The sequence below is a fragment of the Vulpes lagopus genome, chromosome 4, assembly GCF_018345385.1.
Source record: "Vulpes lagopus strain Blue_001 chromosome 4, ASM1834538v1, whole genome shotgun sequence".
NCBI lineage: Eukaryota > Metazoa > Chordata > Mammalia > Carnivora > Canidae > Vulpes > Vulpes lagopus.
Window position 1 is genome coordinate 133,810,883 of NC_054827.1, and position 23,166 is coordinate 133,834,048.

General features: G+C 40.6%; 1 protein-coding gene across 3 annotated transcripts in view; it reads right to left on the bottom strand.

The window, feature by feature from the left end:
* FAM114A1 (family with sequence similarity 114 member A1) overlaps positions 1-23,166 on the bottom strand; it is a 72,377-nt gene that overhangs the window by 42,835 nt on the left and 6,376 nt on the right. For all 3 annotated transcript variants that reach the window (XM_041752923.1, XM_041752922.1, XM_041752921.1), the window contains exons 2-3: positions 20,031-20,386; positions 7,932-8,019 (exon numbers count right to left, since the gene is read on the bottom strand). In XM_041752923.1, the coding sequence (XP_041608857.1) occupies positions 7,932-8,019; positions 20,031-20,378 (436 nt within the window). In that variant the 5' untranslated portion in view covers positions 20,379-20,386. The remainder of the gene's footprint in view (positions 1-7,931; positions 8,020-20,030; positions 20,387-23,166) is intronic.

Consider the following 23,166-nt stretch of genomic DNA (forward strand, 5'->3'; position numbering starts at 1 on the left):
ACAAAATACAGCATCCATTCCTGATCAAAACCCTTCAGAGTGTTGGGATAGAGGGAACTTTCCTCGACATCTTAAAAGCCATCTACGAAAAGCCCACAGCAAATATCATTCTCAATGGGGAAGCACTGGGAGCCTTTCCCCTAAGATCAGGAACAAGACAGGGATGTCCACTCTCACCACTGCTGTTCAACATAGTTCTGGAAGTCCTCGCCTCAGCAATCAGACAACAAAAAGACATTAAAGGCATTCAAATTGGCAAAGAAGAAGTCAAACTCTCCCTCTTCGCCGATGACATGATACTCTACAGAGAAAACCCAAAAGCCTCCACCCCCAGATTGCTAGAACTCATACAGCAATTTGGTAGCGTGGCAGGATACAAAATCAATGCCCAGAAATCAATGGCATTTCTATACACTAACAATGAGACTGAAGAAAGAGAAATTAAAGAGTCAATCCCATTTACAATTGCACCCAAAAGCATAAGATACCTAGGAATAAACCTAACCAAAGAGGTAAAAGATCTATACCCTAAAAACTATAGAACACTTCTGAAAGAAATTGAGGAAGACACAAAGAGATGGAAAAATATTCCATGCTCATGGATTGGCAGAATTAATATTGTAAAAATGTCAATGTTACCCAGGGCAATTTATACGTTTAATGCAATCCCTATCAAAATACCATGGACTTTCTTCAGAGAGTTAGAACAAATTATTTTAAGATTTGTGTGGAATCAGAAAAGACCCCGAATAGCCAGGGGAATTTTAAAAAAGAAAACCATAGCTGGGGGCATCACAATGCCAGATTTCAGGTTGTACTACAAAGCCGTGGTCATCAAGACAGTGTGGTACTGGCACAAAAACAGACACATAGATCAATGGAACAGAATAGAGAACCCAGAAGTGGACCCTGAAATGTATGGTCATCTAATATTCGATAAAGGAGGCCATGTCACATTTTAACATTCTCTGTGGGTGCATACTTGGGGTGTTTCAAGTTTTTCACATCTGCTGGGTGAACACCCTCACCTCCTTTAGGTCTTTGCTCAAATATCACCTCCTTGAGGACTATCCTTCACCATCATTTTAAAACCTTAACTCCATTTTATGTTTTTCGTGGACTTGACAGTTTCTAGCCATCTTTGTTATTTTACTGTTCACTGTAATGTATTGTTTATTGTCTGTCTCCTCCCACTCGTATGTAAGGCCTACAAGGGTAGGATCTTTGTGTCATTTGTCACTGCTTATCTCAAGTGCCTACAATAGCATCTGGCACAGTAAGTATTTGCTGGGTGAATTCGACATTGAACATCTTTATATATATTAAAGAATTTTTGCAACAGATCAACAGAACTGTTGGGTTAGAAGTTATGTGCATATCAAATTTTAAGGACAGTGCTAACTGCTTTTCTGAAAGTTGCATCAATTTACACTGTGGGTGAGTTTTTGAGAAATACGATAGTTTGGAAATACCTGCTTCATCTCAGACTCCTATCAAGGAATTGAAGATAGTATAAAAAGTTGTGAGGAGTCATTGTTTAGAAAAACACACTGATGATGTTGCTTCACTCAGCTAAAGCAAACGTCAGTGCAGCAAAAAAGAGGAGGCATTCAAACTTTCTTCTGGAAAAGTCTTCTCTCTCCATAATGAGGGTTAGTGTCCACTCTGTAATCAGATATTCACTTTTTTTTAGGTTCAACATTGATGGGGCGCCTGGGTGGCTCAGCGGTTGAGCATCAGCCTTTGGCTCAGGGCATAATTCCGGAGTCCTGGGATCGAGTCCCATATTGGACTCCCTGCAGGGAGCCTGCTTATCCCTCTGCCTGTGTCTCTGCCTCTGTTTCATTGTGTCTCTCATGAATAAATAAATAAAATTTTTAAAAATTTGACAAGAGTCTCTGAACTGAGAGGGTATGCCTGGCCATCAGAGATTCATTAACTAAAAAAAAAGAGAGAGAGAGAGAGAGAGATTCACTAACTCCTGGGTCTTATTCATAGATTGTAAATGATCGTGAACAAACTCCATGCGCCAACCTATAATCCTGTAATCTTTTGTATTAACAATTCTTGAGAATTTTCACATCGTCAGCGATGTCACCTTCAAAAATGAATCCATGTGATATCAATAGTGATTTGTCCCTTTAAGAGTTCTCATTGTAGTATGATTTTGACAAGTTTGCCATTCTCTGGAATAAAATGCTGTCATTATTTCTGACAGTGCTGGTAGAAGGGTTTCATTAAAATGTGCAGAAGGGGAAAACTGTGTAACTTGGAAGAGGGTGGGAAACAGGAAGACTGTAATTTTGAAAAGGTAAATATAGACATCAGATACACCTCTCCCCTCTCAGGTAGTCCTATATAGGGTGTTTAGACTTATAAAACTGTCAAAACTAGAATTAAAAACAAACAAACTGGGATGCCTGGGTGGCTCAGCAGTTGAGCGTCTGCCTTCAGGCCCAGGGTGTGATCCTAGAGTCCCGGGATCAAGTCCCACCATCAGGTTCCCTGATGGAGCCTGCTTCTCCCTCTGCCTGTGTCTGCCATCCTCTCTCTCTCTCTCTCTCTCTCTCTCTCTCTGTCTCTCATGAATAAATAAATAAAATCTTTACAAAATAAATTTAAAAATAAAAAAAACCCTAAACATTCAGGACATTTGTAGTATCTAGAAAGAACTTGCTCTATTCTGCTATAGAAGAATCTTTACCTTGGTATATTCATGTATGTTTCAGCATTGTCGACTTTCACGTTGATTGTCAGGTTATCTATCCCTTAGCTTAGCAATATAGTCTAGGAGTAAGTCAGGTCTCTAAGATGCTGGCAGGAAATCACATCTGGTTCTCACAGTATCACTTTGAAATGGTTGTGAAAATAATAATTTTTTTTACGCTTTCCCATTCTGGTTTCTGCCTGGATCTAAAATAATAACCATTTTAATATCATTTTATGAACTTGTCTAAAGGCAGGGGTGGCAGGTGATCAAGTTTTCTTAGAATGTGATGACAGTGTAGCTGCAGATGAAGCTAATGCAAGAGTTACAGTCTCTCCAAAAATAGTTGTTGGCTGAGAACTGTTTGATTTTATATAAGCATTGGGGAGGTCACTTTTTCTTGTTTTTCCCTTAACCTTGGGGTCAAAGTAGTGAGGCAAAAGACAAAATATAAAAGGAGTAGCAAAAAGTCAATCAGCTTCTTGTATTTTCCCACTTAGCATGGGGTTATAAATATCTTTCTCTTCCTATATATAGCCATAGACTATGGAATCATCACATTACGGAAATTGGAAGGAATCTTAGAATTTCTCAAGTTCCCCCACCCACACTTTTCTAAATAAGGAATCTGAGTCTGAGAGAGGTTATGTGCATGGTGTTGCTAGTTAGTGACCAACCTCTGTGATCACAAGTTAGTAGCAGTGAGGACCGGGGCTCAGGTCTTTGTGACTCCTTGGGTCCAGTGCCCTTTCCAAGAGAGAACCACTCTCCAAATGTTTCAATTCCAAGTACTCTCTTGCTAACTATGCACAATTCAAACTACTGTGACTGCAGTTTTTCAACAAGTGTAAGAAGTATTGGTTTCTGTTTCTAGTGTTCAATGACAGCTCTGTGTTTTGTTACCCACTACGTGTTTTGCACTCCTGTCTGCAACTGGATTTACCCTGGGGGTGAAATGAGGTTTCCAAGTGGGAATCAATTGCAATGGAATATGCAGTTATTTTCTTTCTTTACTTTCCACAGGCAATTTATAAACCTTCAAGAGCTCATCTATCGCTGTGAGTGCTCTGTTTTCCAATATGTTTCTTTGCCCTGTGATAATAACCTATTAGCACTGCAAAGTCTTAGGCAGATATTATGGTTGTATATAAAAGTGTGTCTGGCTTGCTTCTCTTAATCCCTAAGCAGCAGCTTGATGTAGAGGACAATCAGGATGGTACCCATAGCTTTTTAAGCCCTATTCTGACCCTCTGTTTCAGGACGTGAGCCTAGCTATGGCACCCCTCCATTTGTGGGATGCTAGTGATCCCTATTATGTTTTGGGAGTCAAACTCCCAGCCATTACTATTGCCTGTTTTCAGCCTTGGAACCCATAACTTCAGCCTTTCCCAATGCTACGTGTTGTAGTTCTCTCTCATGTCCACAGAGAAATACTTACCCAGTGTTAAAGTACATATTACTATTAATTTAGTTACTGTTATCATGGATAGGCACCCATGTCTTTACCAGAAATCTCCAAAATATGCCTTCAGAGCAACTTAGGGATGGTATTCAGGATTATTGCTTTAGCATTCATTGGGGGTTGTGACAACCAGGAACAGGTTTCAGTTCTGCTTTTCTATTTTTCTTTTTTAAAAAAATATTTTATTTTCTTATTCATGAGAGACACAGAGAGAGGCAGAGACATAAGCAGAGATAGAAGCAGGTTCCCCGCAGGGAGAGTGATGTGGTACTCGATCCCAGGACCCCGGGATCACAACGACCTGAGCCAAAGGCAGTCACTCAACCACTGAGCCACCCAGGTACCCCCTGGCTCTGCTTTTCTAAAGATAGCTCCAATTTGTCTAAAAGGATTCTTAGAATAGGATCAGCATTTCAAAATGTCTTTGAGCCCCTTCATGTGACCTTTGTACCTTGTGGATGCAAACAAGATTTAAATGCATCTAAACACCCCAGCATGTAGCTAGAGCCATAAAAAATAATAGGTTTCTGGACTTAGTCATATAACTGAGGAGGACTTCAAACAGAAAACAGAAGTGTGCTAGGTAGTTTCAAGAGAGTGCCCTGCAGTCTCTGGGTCATCCCCTCCCCCTTTGAGCATGGGCAAGACTGTGGAAAAGATGAGATTTCACTCCGGGGATTAGGTGACGTTATATGGCAAAGGTGAAGGGACTTTTCAGTTAAGTAAGGTCCTTAATCCGTTGAATTTGAGTTCATCAAAGGAGATCATCCTGGGTGGGCCTGATTTATCAAACAATCTTTCAAAGGGATGAGGCTCTTCCTGAAGGGAGAGATTGGAAACCTGGGTGACATTACCCTGTTGGCTTTGAATAAGGCAGCTTGTAGGAGCTGAGAGTGACCCCTGGCCAATAACCAGCAAGAAAATGGGGGTGTCAACCCTACAACCTCAAGGAATTGAATTTCGCCAACAACTTGGATAACTTCAAAAGATAACCCTGGATATCACAACGAGGACACAGCCAGCTGACTGATTTCAGCCCGGCAAGGTCACTCAGCAGACAGCCCAGCTATCCCCTCCCTGAGCTCCTGACCCACAGAAACTGAGATAATCAACGCATATCATTTTAAGCCTCTAAATCTGTGGCGATTTGTTATACAGCAGTAGCAATGAATATAAGAGGTTATATTGAACTTCATTCTGATAGTTTATGGGGTGATGTGCAAATGTCAATATAGTCTCAGAAAAACTGTATTTGCACCAACCACAGAAGGGAAAGTGGCAACAGTGAGCGGCACAAGGATCCTGCTGGTCCACGACAATTCTCTCTCTAGGCTTTTCCAGATCAATTACTGCACAAAGCCAGGAGAGAACCACCAGAGCTTTTAAGTGGCTGCAACATTAACAAGGTCCAAGCATTTCTCATCTTCATGGTGCCTTAGACACAGGGAAACTTCAAGAGTAACAGCAAATACAAGCCCAGGCTACAGGTTAAATACAGTGACTTCAGATCAGATTAAAAGATGAAATGTCCCACCAGTACGAGGTGGGACCTGCCACAGGAATCACAACCTGCTTTTTAAGCACTAAAGCAAGCATCATCTACTGGTTGCGCTTGAACCAGGTAACAAAACCCAGAGGCCCTGGAACGCAGTCCACTGGACCACAGCTGCACTCGGCTCTATTTGTGCAAAGGTCAGATTATAACAGGGCACCTAAGAAGATAATGGACAGTAAATTTAACAGGCAAGCTGTCTATCGGTGGGTGGAAAACTCTGTAAGGATCCAGTGAAGCTCAAAGTCAAAGGAGTAGACATAGCTGCTGACTGATGAGACACAACAGCAAACACACCAGCTGGCAGCAGAACAGGTACAGGTAGGGGCACCTGTACGTGTACCAAAAACACCTGAACTGCTACCCACGGGGCAGCTGGCTTCATAGTCTACTGTGGAAGGAGCTTATATCTAAATTTTTAATGAGAAAGTAAATCTTTCCTATAATAGAAACTTTCAAAGCACCGAATTCATTATAAGGGCAGGGCAGCTCTGGACATGATTTGTACTGCTAGAAGCACCCAGAATACTTGATGTTTTATGACCTAAACCATGAGGAGAGCTGTATAATTTGGTACCCATATTATTTACCATTCTATGGCTTATCAAGTGTCAAAAACTTTTGGAACCCTGCAGTTTTAGCTTTGGGGTCAGAAAGCATGTCACTCTTATATGCCGTCGTCCTGGGGCAAGATCCGTGTGAGAGCCATTAAAAGCTCAAATGTTTTCCATAGGAAGCAAGATGCCTCCAGGCACCTGTCTTCAGTCTCCTGAAGAGACTCTATCCTGATCAGAAAACCAAACAGGCCCCTCTACTTTAACTTGGCTGGTTTTTCCATCTGTGTATGTAGTATCCACAGCACACCTGGCCCCTTCAATAAGCAACAGAAAGAATCTGCTCTCCAGGGTCTCCTCAAAGACCAACATTTATCTGACCACCATCAACTTCTTGCCAGAGTTCCCTGATATTCCAGGCATGAAGTAGAGGAATGTAGTCTACCTATTCTTGTAGGCAGTCTAAGTTCTATCAGATTAGACATCTGGCCCTTAAACTGGAACCACAGTCCATTGGAGTGGGGCAAAGGACCTTTGGCTTCCTATCCCTTCTGCTTTTAGGACTAACAGTCATGGACTACACCTTGAGAACACCTGACTCAGATGACCTGACAGCTATGTTACCTGGGGCTTCCCCTGTCCTGCTCCTTGCTCTTCACCTTCAAGATGAAATGCCTTTGCTAAATTAGCTTAGACATGTTGATGTTACACCTTCAGTTCTTACAAAGAATGCACATGAGAAATGGTCACACGATGAATATTTTGACAAACCCATACCAATGAAGACATTGTCCAATATATTTTCTCTTTGTATATACAGAGACAATACAAGAAATGACTCCAAAAATTTAACACCAGGAAAAGCAATTTATCTAGATAAACTAAGTTTTGGGCTATCATTCCATGAAAAATTGATAATCTACTGGCAGCCAAGAAGCTCAGAGTCAAGGTCAATGCTCAATTATAGTAACTCTATCAGCCTTGGGATATATATTCTATATCCTTCATACCTGCATATGTTATTAAAATACCTCAAATCCTTTCAAGGAGTAGGTTAGTTGTATATTTTTAAACATTCAGGGGGGAGGATAAATACAAAACTTTAAGGAGAGAAGAGCCCAAATCTTATATTTTAAGATGCAATATAATATAGTGGTTAAAGCTATATTACTTGGTTCAAATCTCAGCCCAGCTACTTTTTTTTTAATATTTTATTTATTCATGAGACAGAGAGAGAGGGAGAGAGGCAGAGACACAGGAGAGGGAGAAACAGGCTCCATGCAGGGAGCCTGACGTGGGACTGGATCCCTGGTCTCCAGGATCTGGCCCCAAGCTAAAGGCGGCGCTAAACCGCTAAGCTACTGGGGCTGCCCAGACCAGCTACTTCTTACTTTGGACAAAGTCTTACCCTCTCTGTGATTCACCTTCTTTTCCTCTAAAATGGACAAAACAAAAATACCTCTTTCTAGGGCTATTTTGAGGAACAAATGTATCAATATATGTGAAGCACTTGGAATGGCAAGCACTAAAAATGATTGCTCTTCTTATCTCACAGGCTAATGGTAAGCTCTATCAGTACATGGTATGATCAAAATGTCAAATGCTATTATTAGGCTTTTGAACTTCATCCACTCAAATGCAACATATAATTCTTACCAACTGTAGCAGATGCTGATGAGAGCAGAGATTTGCCCCAGGAGCCCCAGCCTGCCCATCCCCCTCCAGGTGAAGGTGAATCCACAGTCTGTAGGAAAACAGATTAGCAGAAGGTTAGCAATTCAGTATATGCAGGAATTAAAAAAACACTCATTGGTTTGAAACAAAAAGGTTTTTAAAGAAGTTACCAGTAACCGTATCTCCCTGGCCTAAAGTTTATAAGGGCCATAAAAGAATACACCAACCCACATTTCAATGTGTACTTTGGAACAAAATTGTTTAGTAGTGGTGTTGGCTTCAACTGGCTCAGCTTGAAGTGAGAGGAAGGGAGTTTGATGTTAACAAAGACCCATATGTCCCCTTGTCTGGAAGAGAGGGACCAGGCTCTAGGGGGAAACCATTTAATACATTAGGGCACAAAGTGATTTGAAGAAGTTCAAAACTCTGGCAACTCTGACACAACTAAACAAATATTCTCTTCCAGGTAGAGGTAACTTTCAGATCTCTGAGGTGATAGGAGGGAGCTCTGGGATGTCAGGTAAAGAAGTGCCTAGAAAAGCACCAATGAGCTGGGGGATGGGAGAGCAAAACAGGTACACTTATGAGGTAGACATTTTTTTTAAGGTTTATTTACTTTTTGAGAGGGGTTGGGGAGGGAGCAGAGGGATAGTTTTAAACAGACTCCACGCTGAGTGTGGAGCCTGACACTGGGCTTCATCTCATGACCCTGAGATCATGACCTGAGCCAAAATCAAGAGTCAGATGCTCAACCGACTGAGCCACCCAGGTGCCCTGAGGCAGGCACCGTTCAAGGTGTCCACTCCATTCACAATGACCCCTGTAACTGTCTCTCTCACTGTCCCTGGGCTCTGTGGATTCAAATTCTTCTGCCTAAGTATTTGGATGGAGATTGAGAGACCGGTTCAGTTTAAGCTGGTTGCCTAACTAGAAGATGAAAACTCAGGCAATGTAGAGTGACCATATTCAATCCAACATGCCAACTAAGGATGAAGAGAAATCAGAGTGAGTAGAATGAAGGGTGTATGCTCAGAGAAGCTGCTGAATCCCTGACAGTATCTCAGCCCCTGCTTCCTGTCCTTCTTAAGGCCCTACTGCCTTCCTATCTTTGGGTTCCATAAGATTGCTGCAGAGTCTGTTTCTTTTTTAAATATTTTGTTCCCTGATGTATCTCCAGAGCCTAGACAAGGACATGGCACATAATGAGTGCTTAGTACATTTATTTGTTGAATAAATGATTGAAACTCATCCATTTTCTTAAGTATATAATAGTTTCTGTTACTTGCAACTGCTGAGCCCTGACTCAGTTAGTGGAACTATAGCTTTCCCTTATTATCTAGGAATATAGTTTAGAAAATGAGGCAACCTGATGTTTATAGTAGCAATGTCCACAATAGCCAAACTGTGGAAGAAGTCTCGGTGTCCATCGAAAGATGAATGGATAAAGAAGATGTGGTCTATGTATACAATGGAATATTCCTCAGCCATTAGAAACGACAAATACCCACCATCTGCCTCGACATGGATGGAACTGGAGGGTATTATGCTGAGTGAAATAAGTCAATCGGAGAAGGACAAACATCATATGGTCTCATTCATTTGGGGAATATAAAAAATAGTGAAAGGGAATAAAGGGGAAAGGAGAAAAAATGAGTGGGAAATATCAGAAAGGGAGACAGAACATGAAAGACCCCTAACTCTGGGAAACTAACTAGGGGTGGTGGAAGGGGAGGTGGGCGGGGTTTGGGGGTGACTGGGTGACAGGCACTGAGGTGGGCACTTGACGGGATGAGCACTGGGTGTTATTCTATATGTTGGCAAATTGAACACCAATAAAAAATAAATTTATAAAAATAAAAAAAAAAGAAAGAAAGAAAATGAGGCAAGATTACATTAGGAGTAATACATTAGGTACTGGAAAATCACAGCTCTTTCCTCCAAAAACAGAAAGAAGTTCAGTGAAATATTCCTACAGAGTTTGTAGCTTCTATAACTTTTGACCCAAGGTTGTCTATCAGTCAGACCCCTTCCTTCTCCCTGCTGCCTTCTGCCTTTGCAGATGAGGGTGGTCATGTCAAAGAATTTGGGCCAATGAGATATAAATGAGAAGGCTTTTGCTTTCATGATAAACTACACACTTATGGCCAGTACCAACTCTTCTCACCATCCTTTTTTTCTGCCCTGAATGTGAATATGATGTTTGAAACCGAAGCAGCCATTTTTGTGACCATGAGGGAAAGGCCAGGGAAGCATAGAGTCACTGGTCCTGCTACTGTTGAGCTACTAAAGTAATGTTTGAGTAGTTGACTGTCTTCATTCTTTCTGTTAGGTGAGAAAAAAATAAGTTGCTATTTGGTAAGCTAGTCAATGTTGGATTCTAGTTATTTGTGCCCAAATTCTTAACTGATTCACCTAGTAAATATCAAACACCAACCATCAGTGTAGAATACTGTCAAGAGAAAAGGTTATGGAATTAAATCACTCGGTCTTGACTCCAGGCTCTGTCATTTGGGGTAAGTAATTTAAGCCTTTCAAGCCATCATTTACTCATTACAAAATGAGACAAATGGTAGTATAAGAACCATAAATATAAGAACCAATAACTTCACACAATTATTGTGAATATTAAAAAAAATAATTCATATAAAGCTTTGAGCATAGTGCCTGGCACATAATAAATACTTCACCAATGTTAACTAGTAATAATAATAATAATTAATATTAATAATAAAACTATTTTTTAACACTAAGAAGCAAAAAGCTTTGAAAGTTGGCGGACATTTATTTCTATCTGGAAACAATGAGGAGCTTGTTAACATGAATGGAAATACTCATGATTCATGACTGTCTGCTTTCATTTTTGGTGTCTACGTTGATTTACTTCACTTCTGCAATGGAAGCCAGTGGCAATTTTATACCATCATGAAGACAGATGTAAGCTGGTGATTAATATCATTCTTTCACAGGACAAATCACTACCTATGTGACTAGGGAAAGTTAATACACTTAGGGGTGACAGCTTCTGACTCAAATTTATAATACTTAATATGCTCTGACAGCTGGTAATTGACTAGCAAATGAAAATAAATGTTAAATGAGTCTAGAACTTTCTGCAGTATAAATGACTACTTCAATTGCTTTATTAATAAAACTCCTTTGACATTGAGCTGTGACCTCGTGATCAGCCGCAAAGAATATTTGCTATCAATGGCAAATACTCAAATGACTAAATGTGTACATTTAAGATAAAAACCATCTAAGCTGTTCAACATGAATTCTCATCTTGAGTATTGTCTCCACTTTATTTTTTAAAAGGTTTTATTTATTTATTAGAGGGAGAGAGAAAGTGTACAAGTAGGGGGAGCAGTAGGCAGAGGGAGAGATGTGGGGCTCAAACCTAGGACTCCAGGATCATGACCTGAGCTGTGAGCAGACACTTAACTGACTGAGCCACCCAGGATCCCCTTATCTCCACTTTAAATGGCTTTAATGTCACACACTTATGAGTCTATGAAGTAGGTAGCATGATCTATTCATATCTTTCATGATCAAGTATGATTATTTTAAAACTTTTTTTCTCATCCTCATCTCATGTAACCCCCACTGCCTTTAACAGACAGCTTCACATACTAATTTGCAGAGAAAACAGGGGCCACTGGATGGGAACTCTCTTAACTTCCCATCCCCCTTCATAAACTCTCAGAAGGATGAACTCATTTCACAAGAGTGAATTGGACTTGGGTTAATGAAGAAGGGTAGCCAGAACTCAATTGAAGATCATAAAATCTGCAATTGTTGTGTGGTCCCAAGAATATGAAGAATGCAGGATTCCATAAAGTTCAAATTTCTTTAAATAGAAAATATATGTACGTATCTGGCATCCCATTTAAAGGTCTTTATCATTAGATGGAAAATACATTTATTTTAGCCTATCGACTTTACATGTATCATTAGATAGAAAAGAAATGTACAAATGTTAGCATTCCATAGAATTTGAAGGTCTTTAACATTCAAATGGAAACATAAATACCTGTTGTAAAAGAGCAAAGATCCACCTGGTTGTCTTATTTTCTTGAGTAGATCAAGAAACAGGTACTGTCCATTGCTCATATCTGTGAGATCAAACTCTTTTTAAGTTTTGTTACTCTTGACAGAGCTGCTCTATAAAGGGGCTCAGTGTGATGTTCAAGAAGATGGAAATCGCTCTGGGTACCTGCAGTTCTGTCAAAATACTTGCTTGAAAATAGCTTCAGTTATTTCCCAGTAATTTTCTCCTTGGTGAAGTATGCATTATTCCATTCTGGGAATATTTAAAATTAAATGTACAAAGATTTAAAGTGTCAAAATCATGCTATTAATATTTTAATGCATATTTTGTCTTTTCTGCACTAAGAGAGTGAAACTTTAAAAAAAAAACAAAGTGAATAATTGAATGATTAGATTTCTGATTTTAAGTTGAAATCATCCTATGTTTATACATTGTGTTGTAACATCCAACAGGTCCTCAATTTCACTCTATAATTTAATTCAATAGGTTTATAATACTTCCTATACACTCAGCAAGGTTTTGTTTGAGTAGACAAATGAGGTGCTTAAAAAAGAAAACAGAATATATTGCATTTATATAGACACAGTTTTAAAATATTTGGACATATTTATGTTGGTAAAAAGGACCGACCATCCATCAAAAACCTCTTGAAAGTGCCTGTTCAATTTTGCTAGACTCAAATAGAGTGAGATTTGTGAAATGGATATAAAGTCTAGGAAATTGCATTTTTGAATTTATAACCTTAATACGTTGAACAGTAATTATTTAAACCAAATTAAAAGTCTGAGTGGTCCTTTTTATTTTTAATATTTTTAAAGATTGATTTATCTATTTATTTATTTGAGACAGATAACAGAGTGAGAGAGAGAGAGAGAGAATAAGCAGGGGGAGAGGCAGAGACAGAGAAGGGAGAAGTAGGCTCCCCACTGAGCCAGGAGCCCACTGTAGGGCTCCATCTCAGGACCAGGAGATTACAACCTGAGATGAAGGTAGATGCTTAACCATCTGAGCCACCTGGGTGCCCCTGTATTTAAATTTTTTATAAAAGATTTATGTATTTTATTTTATTTTTTTATTTTATTTTATTTTATTTTTTAGATTTATGTATTTTAGAGAGAGCGAGAAGGAGAGAGAGATGGAGGGAGGGGCACAAGGAGAGAGAGAGAATCTAGAGCAGACTCCCACTGAGTATGAAGCCTCATGCAGGGCTTGATCCCAGGACCCCAAGATCACAACCTGAACTGAAATCAAGAGTCAGATGCTCAACCAACCGAGCCACCCAGGCACCTTACGAGTAATCCCTTTTATGTCCAAAACACACACTAGCCTATACCAAAAACCCATCTAAACACAAATTTAACATAATTGTACCACCACTCACAATTATCTCCTTCCCTTCTAAAGCATTATGGAAGTGATATCTTCCTCTTAGTTAAAATTATCACCTCCACCAGAACCCCCCTGGGCCTGAATAGGTTGGTCTTCCCTTCTCTCCTGGCTTTTCAACCTTTCTCTATCTGCTACTTCCCAATTTAATCATGCACACGATTCCTCCACCTTAAAAATCAACAAATGAAAATCACAATGACAAAATATTTCTTTAAAACCAGTCTGGTTTTTGCTCTACATCCTGCTTCTTCACCTCTTACAAAAAGTGCCCACTGTCCATACCCGCCCTCCTCCATTCTCCCACCTGCCACAGTACTCTCCCATGGCCACCAGTACTGCATAAAACCATTCTCATCAATGTCACAGCAGCTTCCTTTAGTAATTTTATTTCATGACCTTTCACTAGAATCTGAAGCTTAACCATATATATATATATATATATATATGTATATATATATATATATATTTTATTTTTTTAATTCATGAGAGACACATACAGAGAGAGGCAGAGACACAGGCAGAAGGAGAAGCAGGTTCCTTGAGGGGAGCCCGATGCAGGACTTGAACCCAGGACCCCAGGATCATGACCTGAGTCACAGGCAGACGCTCAACCGCTGAGTCACCCAAGTGCCCCTTACCTGTGTTTAAAAAAAAAAAAAAATCAACTGAGTAGATTTTAAAGATCTTCTTGACTTTATTCACTGATTTATGAACTGGCCAGCATAACTGCCCCCACTTCATATTCTTAAACTACTCTCTTTTCATGGCTCTGTCTTCTGACTCTTACTTTTTTGGACCAACTTTTATCTTTATGATTTCAGTTTACTTTAGAAGTTTCTAAATGCGTATTGTGATATTATGGGGAGTGCTTAATTAAGCTATAATCCAAGTGCTTCCAGCATTCCAATAAAATATGCATAGTTCAGGGTGGTCAGCTGATATCCTAATCAGGAAAGCCATATTCCAGAGGCATCTATAATGAGCATTTCTATTATCTGTCACTTAATTAACACTGGATGCTTTGCTAATTAGCATACTAAATTGCAGAAGTGCGTTTTAACTGGGAGACATGGTGAACTATTAACAAGCATTCTGAATATCTGAAAGGGGGTCTATCTGGTGAAATTAAACATATTCAAGAGTTACTGATGGCTAAATTTATTTTAGAGCCTCTTTCGATCTTTTTATTTAAAAAATATATTTATTTATTTATTTACGAGAAACACACAGAAAGAGAGAGAGGCAGAGACACAGGCAGAGGGAGAAGCAGGCTCCATGCAGGGAGCCCGACACAGGACTCGATCATGGGTCTCCAGGATCAGGCCCTGGACTGAAGGCGGCACTAAACTGCTGAGCCACCCAGGCTGCCCTTGATCTTTTTATGATCAGGGCATAAGAATGTTTTTGCCCTGTGCTAAACGGGGTTCCATCCAGCTCTGAACTCTAGGGAATTCCAGTGTTTTGATGCCAGCTCAAAAGGAAGAAAACCCTGCCTCTAGAATTCTAGGCATTTGTCTCGAGTGAAACTCATTCTGGGTAGTGGTCAAAGCACTAAAAGGACAAAACACTAGGACATTCTCAAGCCTCCATGAAAAACAGTAATCGTGAATTGTTTTTAATTTTCTGGTTAATTAATGTTCAATTTTAAAATATCAGCATGGTACAGTGTGATTTGTGGTTTGATTTCCCTTGTAGAACGTGACGATAAGATAGTGCAGAGAAGAGGTAACCCTCACCATCTCATTTTCTGGCTGCCACAACTTATCAAAAAGAATCTAAGAGCCAAATTGGCCTGGAGACAGGAACCTTCCAGGGCCCACGCCTTGGCCTCTGTGCTTCTTTAATAAACATATAACACTGGAGGTAATCTCAACCACTCCCATTTCTTAAATAACACCCAAGTATTAACAACCTCCAAATCTCCCTCCTGGGCTTTAGGCTATTATAACTAAGTGCCCACAAAATGCCTTCACTTGGAAGTCCCATGGCATGTTCAATACTGAATTCACCATCTTCTTAGTCTCATCTGATGCCCTGATTATCTCTTTCTGTGTCCTAGTATTAGTAGTTCCCAAACACCGGCCCACAGATTGACTGCAAGAGTATTACTTACGGGAACTTATTAAAAATACAGAGTCTTAGCTCCCATTGTGATCCTTTTGTATAAGAATCTCAATGTAGAGCTTAGGAATCTGAATTTTTAACAATCTCCCTGGGTTAGTCCAATACACCACCAGATTTAGGAAGTACTGCCCTATATGGCCAAATTGCACCAGTATCCACCAAAGCCAAACACTGAGTGCCATCATGTAGAGGAGGCTTTAAGGGGGAAATACTCCAAAAGAAGAGGAGCAAACGCTACTTATTCATTTAAGAGGCAAAAATCTGCCATCGTGTATCCTGGTCTACATTCGCTCTTTTTCGTCTCCCTTAACAGCAATTTCATGGCTCTTATCCATTCTGATTTTCTTTTTCTAGGGAGAACACTAACCAGTGGTAGTCTATGTTTTCCTTTGTGAGTACCTTTAGTGATAACATTGAAATTCTTTACTTTCATAATTGGCCTTGTATATTGGTGTTGAACAGTAGAGATGACTTTTTTCCCACTCTGGGTAACATTTCTTGGTATTAAGAACTTAAGAGAAATTTGATTCAGATTGGATCTTGTAGGGGCTGATAGTTCCGTATATAATAAAGTCCCAGGAAATCTCTGGAAATAAATGTCACTCCTGCCTAGCACTTAAGACAAACATCTCTAAATTGAGGCTGAAGGTGTCCCCCACTCCTGAAGATTGATCTAATTCCCCTATCTAAGGCTTTCCTTGTGTCTGCCCTGTCTAGTACTATAGGATATGCTATCATTACTTTCATAGAACACTCCCTTCTCCAACTAGACTGTAGGCATCCTGAAGATAGTTCCACCGCTTAGATTCCTGGGCACGACACATGGTGTCATGGGGCATGTAGAGGCCCTTGAGAGTCTAATCTAACCTCCAATGTTCAAATGAGTTTGGGGGTCATCTCTCATGGATGTTGTAGAGTAGATCCTGCACGAAGTCTCAACTCAATGGCCTCTAGTCTGTACATCATAATGGATGAGAAAAAAAAGGAGCACCAAAGACACAGGTAGCTTCTTGAGAGCATAAACTGTGAGTGGTATGATCCTTCAAAGCAGAGGTGCCAGCTAAGCAGCTGCCAGAACCACTGGCCTCTTTTTCTTCTCCAGGCCTCTCCTAGTCACACCCCTCTATCTGCCAGGTTACAGCCACTGGGCTGACTCAGGCAAAGTGTAGCTAATAAAGTGGATTTTGAGGGGACCCAGACCCAAACTGACCATGCAGATTCAAGTCACTTAAAGAAAAAAAAATATATATATATATACATCTAAGCACATTATCACAAAATGTAGTGTGTCCTCGAAGATACTGGTTTATACTTTCTCAAAGTCTACTTGGCCAGTTTGTTGTTGTTATTTACAAAACAGGCATTTTCCCCACAGAAGCTTGTTTAAAAGGATAATGAGGTTCTTTTAGGCTCAGACAGACCTGGGATCAAGTAGGCTTTTGAGCTAGGCTGTTTTCCTATTGGATCTGCCACTTCTTAGAGAACCTATGTTCAAGTTCCAAACAGACAATGTGTCAATGAACTTTTGATTCAAGGTTTTCTGTAGAATTAATTCTCTTCTGGACCAAGAGAAAAATAGTTGTTTTCATCATTGCAAAAGGATTTTTCATAAGTATCCAGCAAGGCAATAACATAGAGCAAATGAACAATGTTTGAAGACAAGGCACAAAATTGATTTCTTGCATTAACTTAAAAGGATAAGTTACCAAGAGAGAAAGTAGAACCCCCTTTTCTGGATAATCCTTAAAAAAAAAAAAAGGACAAATTTTGCATCTACTTAGAAGGGTTTAAATATGACCTGGGTGGAAGAGATATCCTCCTCCTGCAAGGCCCTTCCACCAGCCGTATCGGTTTTCTATCTTCTTAGAACAAACATACAGATGGGCACTCCTCCCACATCTTGGTTTCATCTGAGCTCCTGGTGCAATGCCACACACATACACCCAGAGCCACAGTGCCAACCCTGTGGCCAACATTTGTACTTCAATCCAGATAGTTTTGTGATACTTCATTATGAAGAAATACTCCTTTTCAAGTCCTTGAAAATTCTCAGTGTTATGCAGGGAGAAGAGGGAAGTATCTGTCTACTAATTGGCTCTAACCCTGTAGCATTAAGGTGTGTGTGTGTGTGTGTGTGTGTGTGTGTGTGTGTGTGTTTAAAGATTTATTTATTTATTTATTCATGAGAGACAGAAAGAGAGGCAGAGACATAGGTAGAGGGAGAAGCAAGCTCCTCAAGGGGAGCCCGATGTGGGACTTGATCCCAGGATCATGAGATCAGGACCTGAGCCAAAGGCAGATGCTCAATCACTGAGCCACCCAGGCAACCCGCGTTAAGGAAGTTTATTTATTTTTTTATCTGTATATTTTTTTTATTGGAGTTCGATTTGCCAATATATAGTGTAACACCCAGTGCTCATCCCATCAAGTGCCCCCCTCAGTGCCCATCACTCTATCACCCTGTCCCCCTTCCCCTTCCACTACCCCTTGATCATTTCCCAGAGTTAGGAGTCTCTCATGTTTTGTCACCCTCTCTAATTTTTCCCACTCATTTTCTCTCCTTTCCCCTGTAATCCCTTTCACTATTTTTTATATTCCCTGTATGAGAGAAACCATATAATGATTGTTTAAGGAGATTTATAAAGAGCTTTCAAAGGCAGGATTCATTCAGTTTGCTCAAAAAATTAAGAAGGCAGATATGTAGGAGCATACTAACTTTCTGTTGTGCTATCTTTATTAGAAATCTCATTTTCATTACTAGAAATCTGGAATTGGAATGTATAACCTCTCTATCAGGAGCATATATATTTTGAATTAGTGGAGCTTGTGTAGTTTCTTTAGGTCACAATGCTGTAGTCAAACTATGGTTTTCTTAATGTACAAAGATATTTATTAACAGTAGCACTTATAATAAGAATTGAGAATCAATGATTCTCACAATAGAAAGATAGCGTGCAGGGCAAACAGGTTCCAGAGTCATGTATCTGGGTACGAATAGTGATAGGATTTTTAAATATATAACCTATTGGCTCTGTTTCTCTAGAGAACTGACTAATACAGTATCAGCATTTTCTAAAGCTTTCCCAGTGGTTGAAATGTTCAGCTCGAGTTGAGAACCTCCGGTCTAAAAGTGCTTAATCCCTTAGGGGGTCCATAGATGGCTTTGAAGAGTCCGTGAACCCTTGGAACTCACACATGACATTTTGCCTGTATGTTTACCATATCTCATTCCAACTCTCAGCTGGTCCTCAGAGCCGCTCCCTGACATCGCTGCAAAACCACTGTTTGCTTTTGTTTAAACATCTCTGGTCATGAGGAACACCCTCCTCCCTGAGGCAGTCCATCTCCTCTCAGAACAGTTCTGAAAGTCAAACCCCTTGAGGAAACTGAGGCACAAAGAGCCTAATTTCAAATGAAAGGACCACAAAACATTAGTCAGACGACTACCTAGTGCAAACTCTTCATTTTATAAAGGGAAAAATTAAGGCTCGGAGAAATTAGGTGCCTTGCCCGAATTAATAGTGTTACTATTAGGTATAAGGGGAAAAGCTAGGCCCCCTGGTTCCCTGATAAGTTTCCTCCCTTCATTACATGCAGTAGAGTCCCTTCAAGTAGGTAACCTGTGGTGGTACACTTCAGATGAGTCAGGGCTGGGGCCTGACTGAGGGGAAACCCTGATTCCCCATCTCGCGCCATCACTCTGGAAGGCAGGATTAGAAGGGAGTGGCCTGCTTCCTTCTTTCATGCCGAGCACCTCTCCGTCTCCACCAGCCCCCACATGACTGAAGGTGAAGATGCCAAGAAAACCCAGCTCGATGGTCATGCTGACATTGTACCAGGTACCAACTGGGAGACACTGACCTATCTTATCCCCCAGAAAGATAGGAAAAGGGCAATGAACCTGCTCTGCCTCTGGTCCTCTGGAAGGTGGTGTGTGATGATAAAATAGTGATCTGAAGGTTTGAGATCCCCACAGTGGATTTGTAAATAGGTGTTAAAACGTAAGTGATACTAAAGAAACACTGACTTGCTTAGGGTAGAATCAGGCTCATTAATAACTTGGACTCATTATGTTCAATATCTCAATATCTTCCATTTGTTACAGTGGTGTAATATCTTACTAGGTTGCTTACTATCTCTGAGGCAGATTGCTTTGTCTATAAATTAAGATTAATAATATCCAGCTTAGAACCCCAAAGAACTGTTGTATGGAGTGAATTACATCACATATAAAGTGGTTAGTGGGGTGCCTGGCATATAGGACGTAGCCAGTCAGTGGTGGCTGTTACTATTATTACAACTATCAAAATGCAAATATTATAATAACCAGTTATTCTCATGTACACCTTTTCTCACCACACAGCACCCTTTTGATGACAGAGGTGATATCACAGTATCTGAATCCCCACACCCCACCCCGCTACCCCCAGTCCCTGTAAGCATAGAAAATACCCCAAACTGTGCCCATGGTAGCTATCCATAAGAATGTAGTTAAACTGAATCGAATGAACCACACCTACCGGATTATTCTGGTCTTTCAGGGGTATTTCAGATCCAAGTTCTGCCTCAAAGCTGACAGAGTCAATGCATTCAACAAGTGCATCCTCAGTCACTTCTCCATTGAGGGGGGGCTCCATGGCACTGGTGTGTTGGGGCTGCTCATGCTGCCCAGTGTCAGTAGTCTCTGCACCCTGAACAGTGGCATTTTCATGCCCATCTTCTCTGCCATCAGCTGCTGTCGGCTCATCTGAAATCATAGCTGAATCACAGTGTGCTTCTGTGTCTTCGGGCACAAACTCATTCTTGGGCATCTTGGCAATTTCTGCTTTGTCTCCAGTGGCTGAAGGGTCACCAGCATCGTCAGACATTTTAATATCTGTCAACATGATTACAAACAAACACTTTCTGCTTTAATCTGAGTTGTTAAATCCAAAGCCCCAAGTACTTAAATATGGTAGGGGAAAACTTTCTTCTACCAGTAAGAAACTCTATGTAACCTTGGGGTAGGCTGAAATACAGCCCCCAAAGGGATTTCCTGAATCCTAGGAATCTGTGAATGTTACCTTTTACAGCAAAAAGTATTTGCATATATGATTGAATCAAGGCTCTTGGGATGGGGAGATTATCCTGGATTATCGGGGTGGGTCTTAAATGAAGCTGTAGGTGATTTGACAGAAAGGCAGAAGATTTGTTGGGTTTTAAAAAAGACTTTCATTTATTTACTCATGAGAGACACAGAGGCAGAGACATAGGCAGAAGGAGAAGCAGGCTCCCTTGGGGGAGCCTGATGTGGAACTCAATCCTAGGACCCCAGAATCATGACCTAAGCCAAAGGCAGATGCTCAAACACTGAGTGACCCAGGTGCCCAGGAGAATTGATTACAAAGAGGGGAAGGGGATAAGAAGACAAGAGTAGAGCTTGGGGTGATGAAGATGAAGGAGGGGCCATGAGTAAGGGAATATGGGTGGCCACTAGAAGCTACAAAAGTCAAGGAAACCATTCTCCCCTCAGAGATGCCAGAAGGAACCAGACCTACCAACACCTTGACTTTAGCTCAGTGAAACTGGTTTTGGACTTCTGACCTCCAGAACTATAAGAGAGTAACTTTGTGTAGTTAGAAGCCACTAAGTTTGTTGTAATTTGTTATAGCAGCCATAGGAAACTAATACAACCCTACAGTGCTATCTCTAAACTCTCATGGATCTCTTACTTGGTATTCAGGGATATGTGTGTGGAAACTAAGAGTAAGAGTATTAGCTGTAGCTGTGAAGTTATTTAACATCACTTTATTAGTTATAATCATAGCGATAATGAGAATAAGCATAGAAAATACCTGAGAGTTTATCAAAAACTACTTGACATTTAGCTTCACATCGCTGTCAGAGATTCACATGGAGAAAGAGACACATATACACATAAACGTGCTTTGTTGGACACCAGCTGGTGAAGGCCTGTTGGGCCACAGTTTACACAGGGAAACACAGGAGGAGTTGGAAGGGAAAGAAGCAGTATTAAGTCAAATGAGGAATGTCACCATTATGAAATTACCTGTAAAGCTGAAAGCTCTTTACAAAGCTTGCAAGTTATTGTATTATGTAAGACACAATGATTCAATAGAAGTTTCTGTGATCATGAAAATGTTCTATGTCCATACTGTCCAATGTTGTAGTTAATAGCCACATGTGCCCATTGAGCATGTGCAGTGTGGCTGGTGCAACAAGCAACTACATTTTTTGTTAAAGATTTTATTAATTTATTCGTGAGAGACAGAGAGAGAGAGAGAGAGAGAGAGAGAGGCAGAGACACAGGCAGAGGGAGAAGCAGGCTCCATGCAGGGAGCCCGATGTGGAACTCGATCCCAGGACTCCAGGATCATACCCTGGGCTGAAGGCAGGCACCAAACCGCTGAGCCGCCCAGGGATCCCCAGCAACTACATTTTTTGAAAAAATATTTATTTGAGAGAGAGAGAAAGCAAGGGTGAGGGGAGAGGGACAGAGAGGGAATCTCAAATAGACTGCCTGCAGAGCATGGAGCCAGATGTGGGGCTTGATACCATGACTCTGAGATCACGACCTGAGGCAAAATCAAGAGTCGGATGCTTAATTGACTGAGCAACTCAGCCTCCCCCACCCCACTTTTTAAAAGTAGGTTCCACACTCAGCGTGGTACCCAATGTGGGGCTTAAATTCATGACCCTGGGATCAAGACCTGAGGGTCAGATGCTTAATCGACTGAGCCACCCAGGTGCCCCAGAAACTACATTTTAAATTTTATGTAATTTTATGTAATCATTTTTATGTAATCATTTGATTTAAGTTTACATTTTACATAGGCATGTGTAGTTACTGGCTACCTTACTGGATAGCACTGATCTAGAAGGCTCGTTTGAGGTGATAATTTTCTTAGGCTAACATGAAAACAGTGTTCTCACTATAACAGAAGCCAAGTCTCAGTGAAATCAGCTGGTATTTTTGTTGACCTGTGTTTACTAGTTGGTCAAATGTCAAGTTGCCATTAGAGCCATGGTAGGTAAAGTAGCCACTTAACATATTGGCTACATGGAATCCAGGCTTAGAATCACATGCACATGAAACTCTCTGGTCCCCTCATGTAACCATCCCCAAGGTCCTCTGGCTATTGTCTCTGCTCATGCAACATTCTCTCCCTTGGTGAATCACATCCCTTTCTCAGGGTTTCATACACCACTCTCATGTTGTGAGCTTTGAATATCTATCTCATTCCATTGAGATGGAAGGTGAATTAGTCGTTTCCAGGAGCTTATGGGAATAAGGAGGGACGACTAATGGGTACAGACTCCTTTCTTTGGTGTATGATGAAAATGTTCTAAAGTTAGATAGTGATAATGGGTGCACAACTGTGCAAATATTCTGAAGACCACTGAACTGCACACGTTCAAAGAGTAAATTTTGAGGCACGTGAATTATATCTCAATATATTAAGAGTATCTGTAACACATATAACCTAGTGCTTCATGTTAATAATGCTGTTATTAGAAAAAATTCTACTTCTGTATAAGTAGTTCCAATGGCCAGTTGGTCATCTGTTCCCATCCAAAATGGAGTCTGTTGTCTTACTGTTAATACTAGTTCTTCTTCTTGACTTTTGAGTTTCCTTTAATGGTGCCTAGATTTCC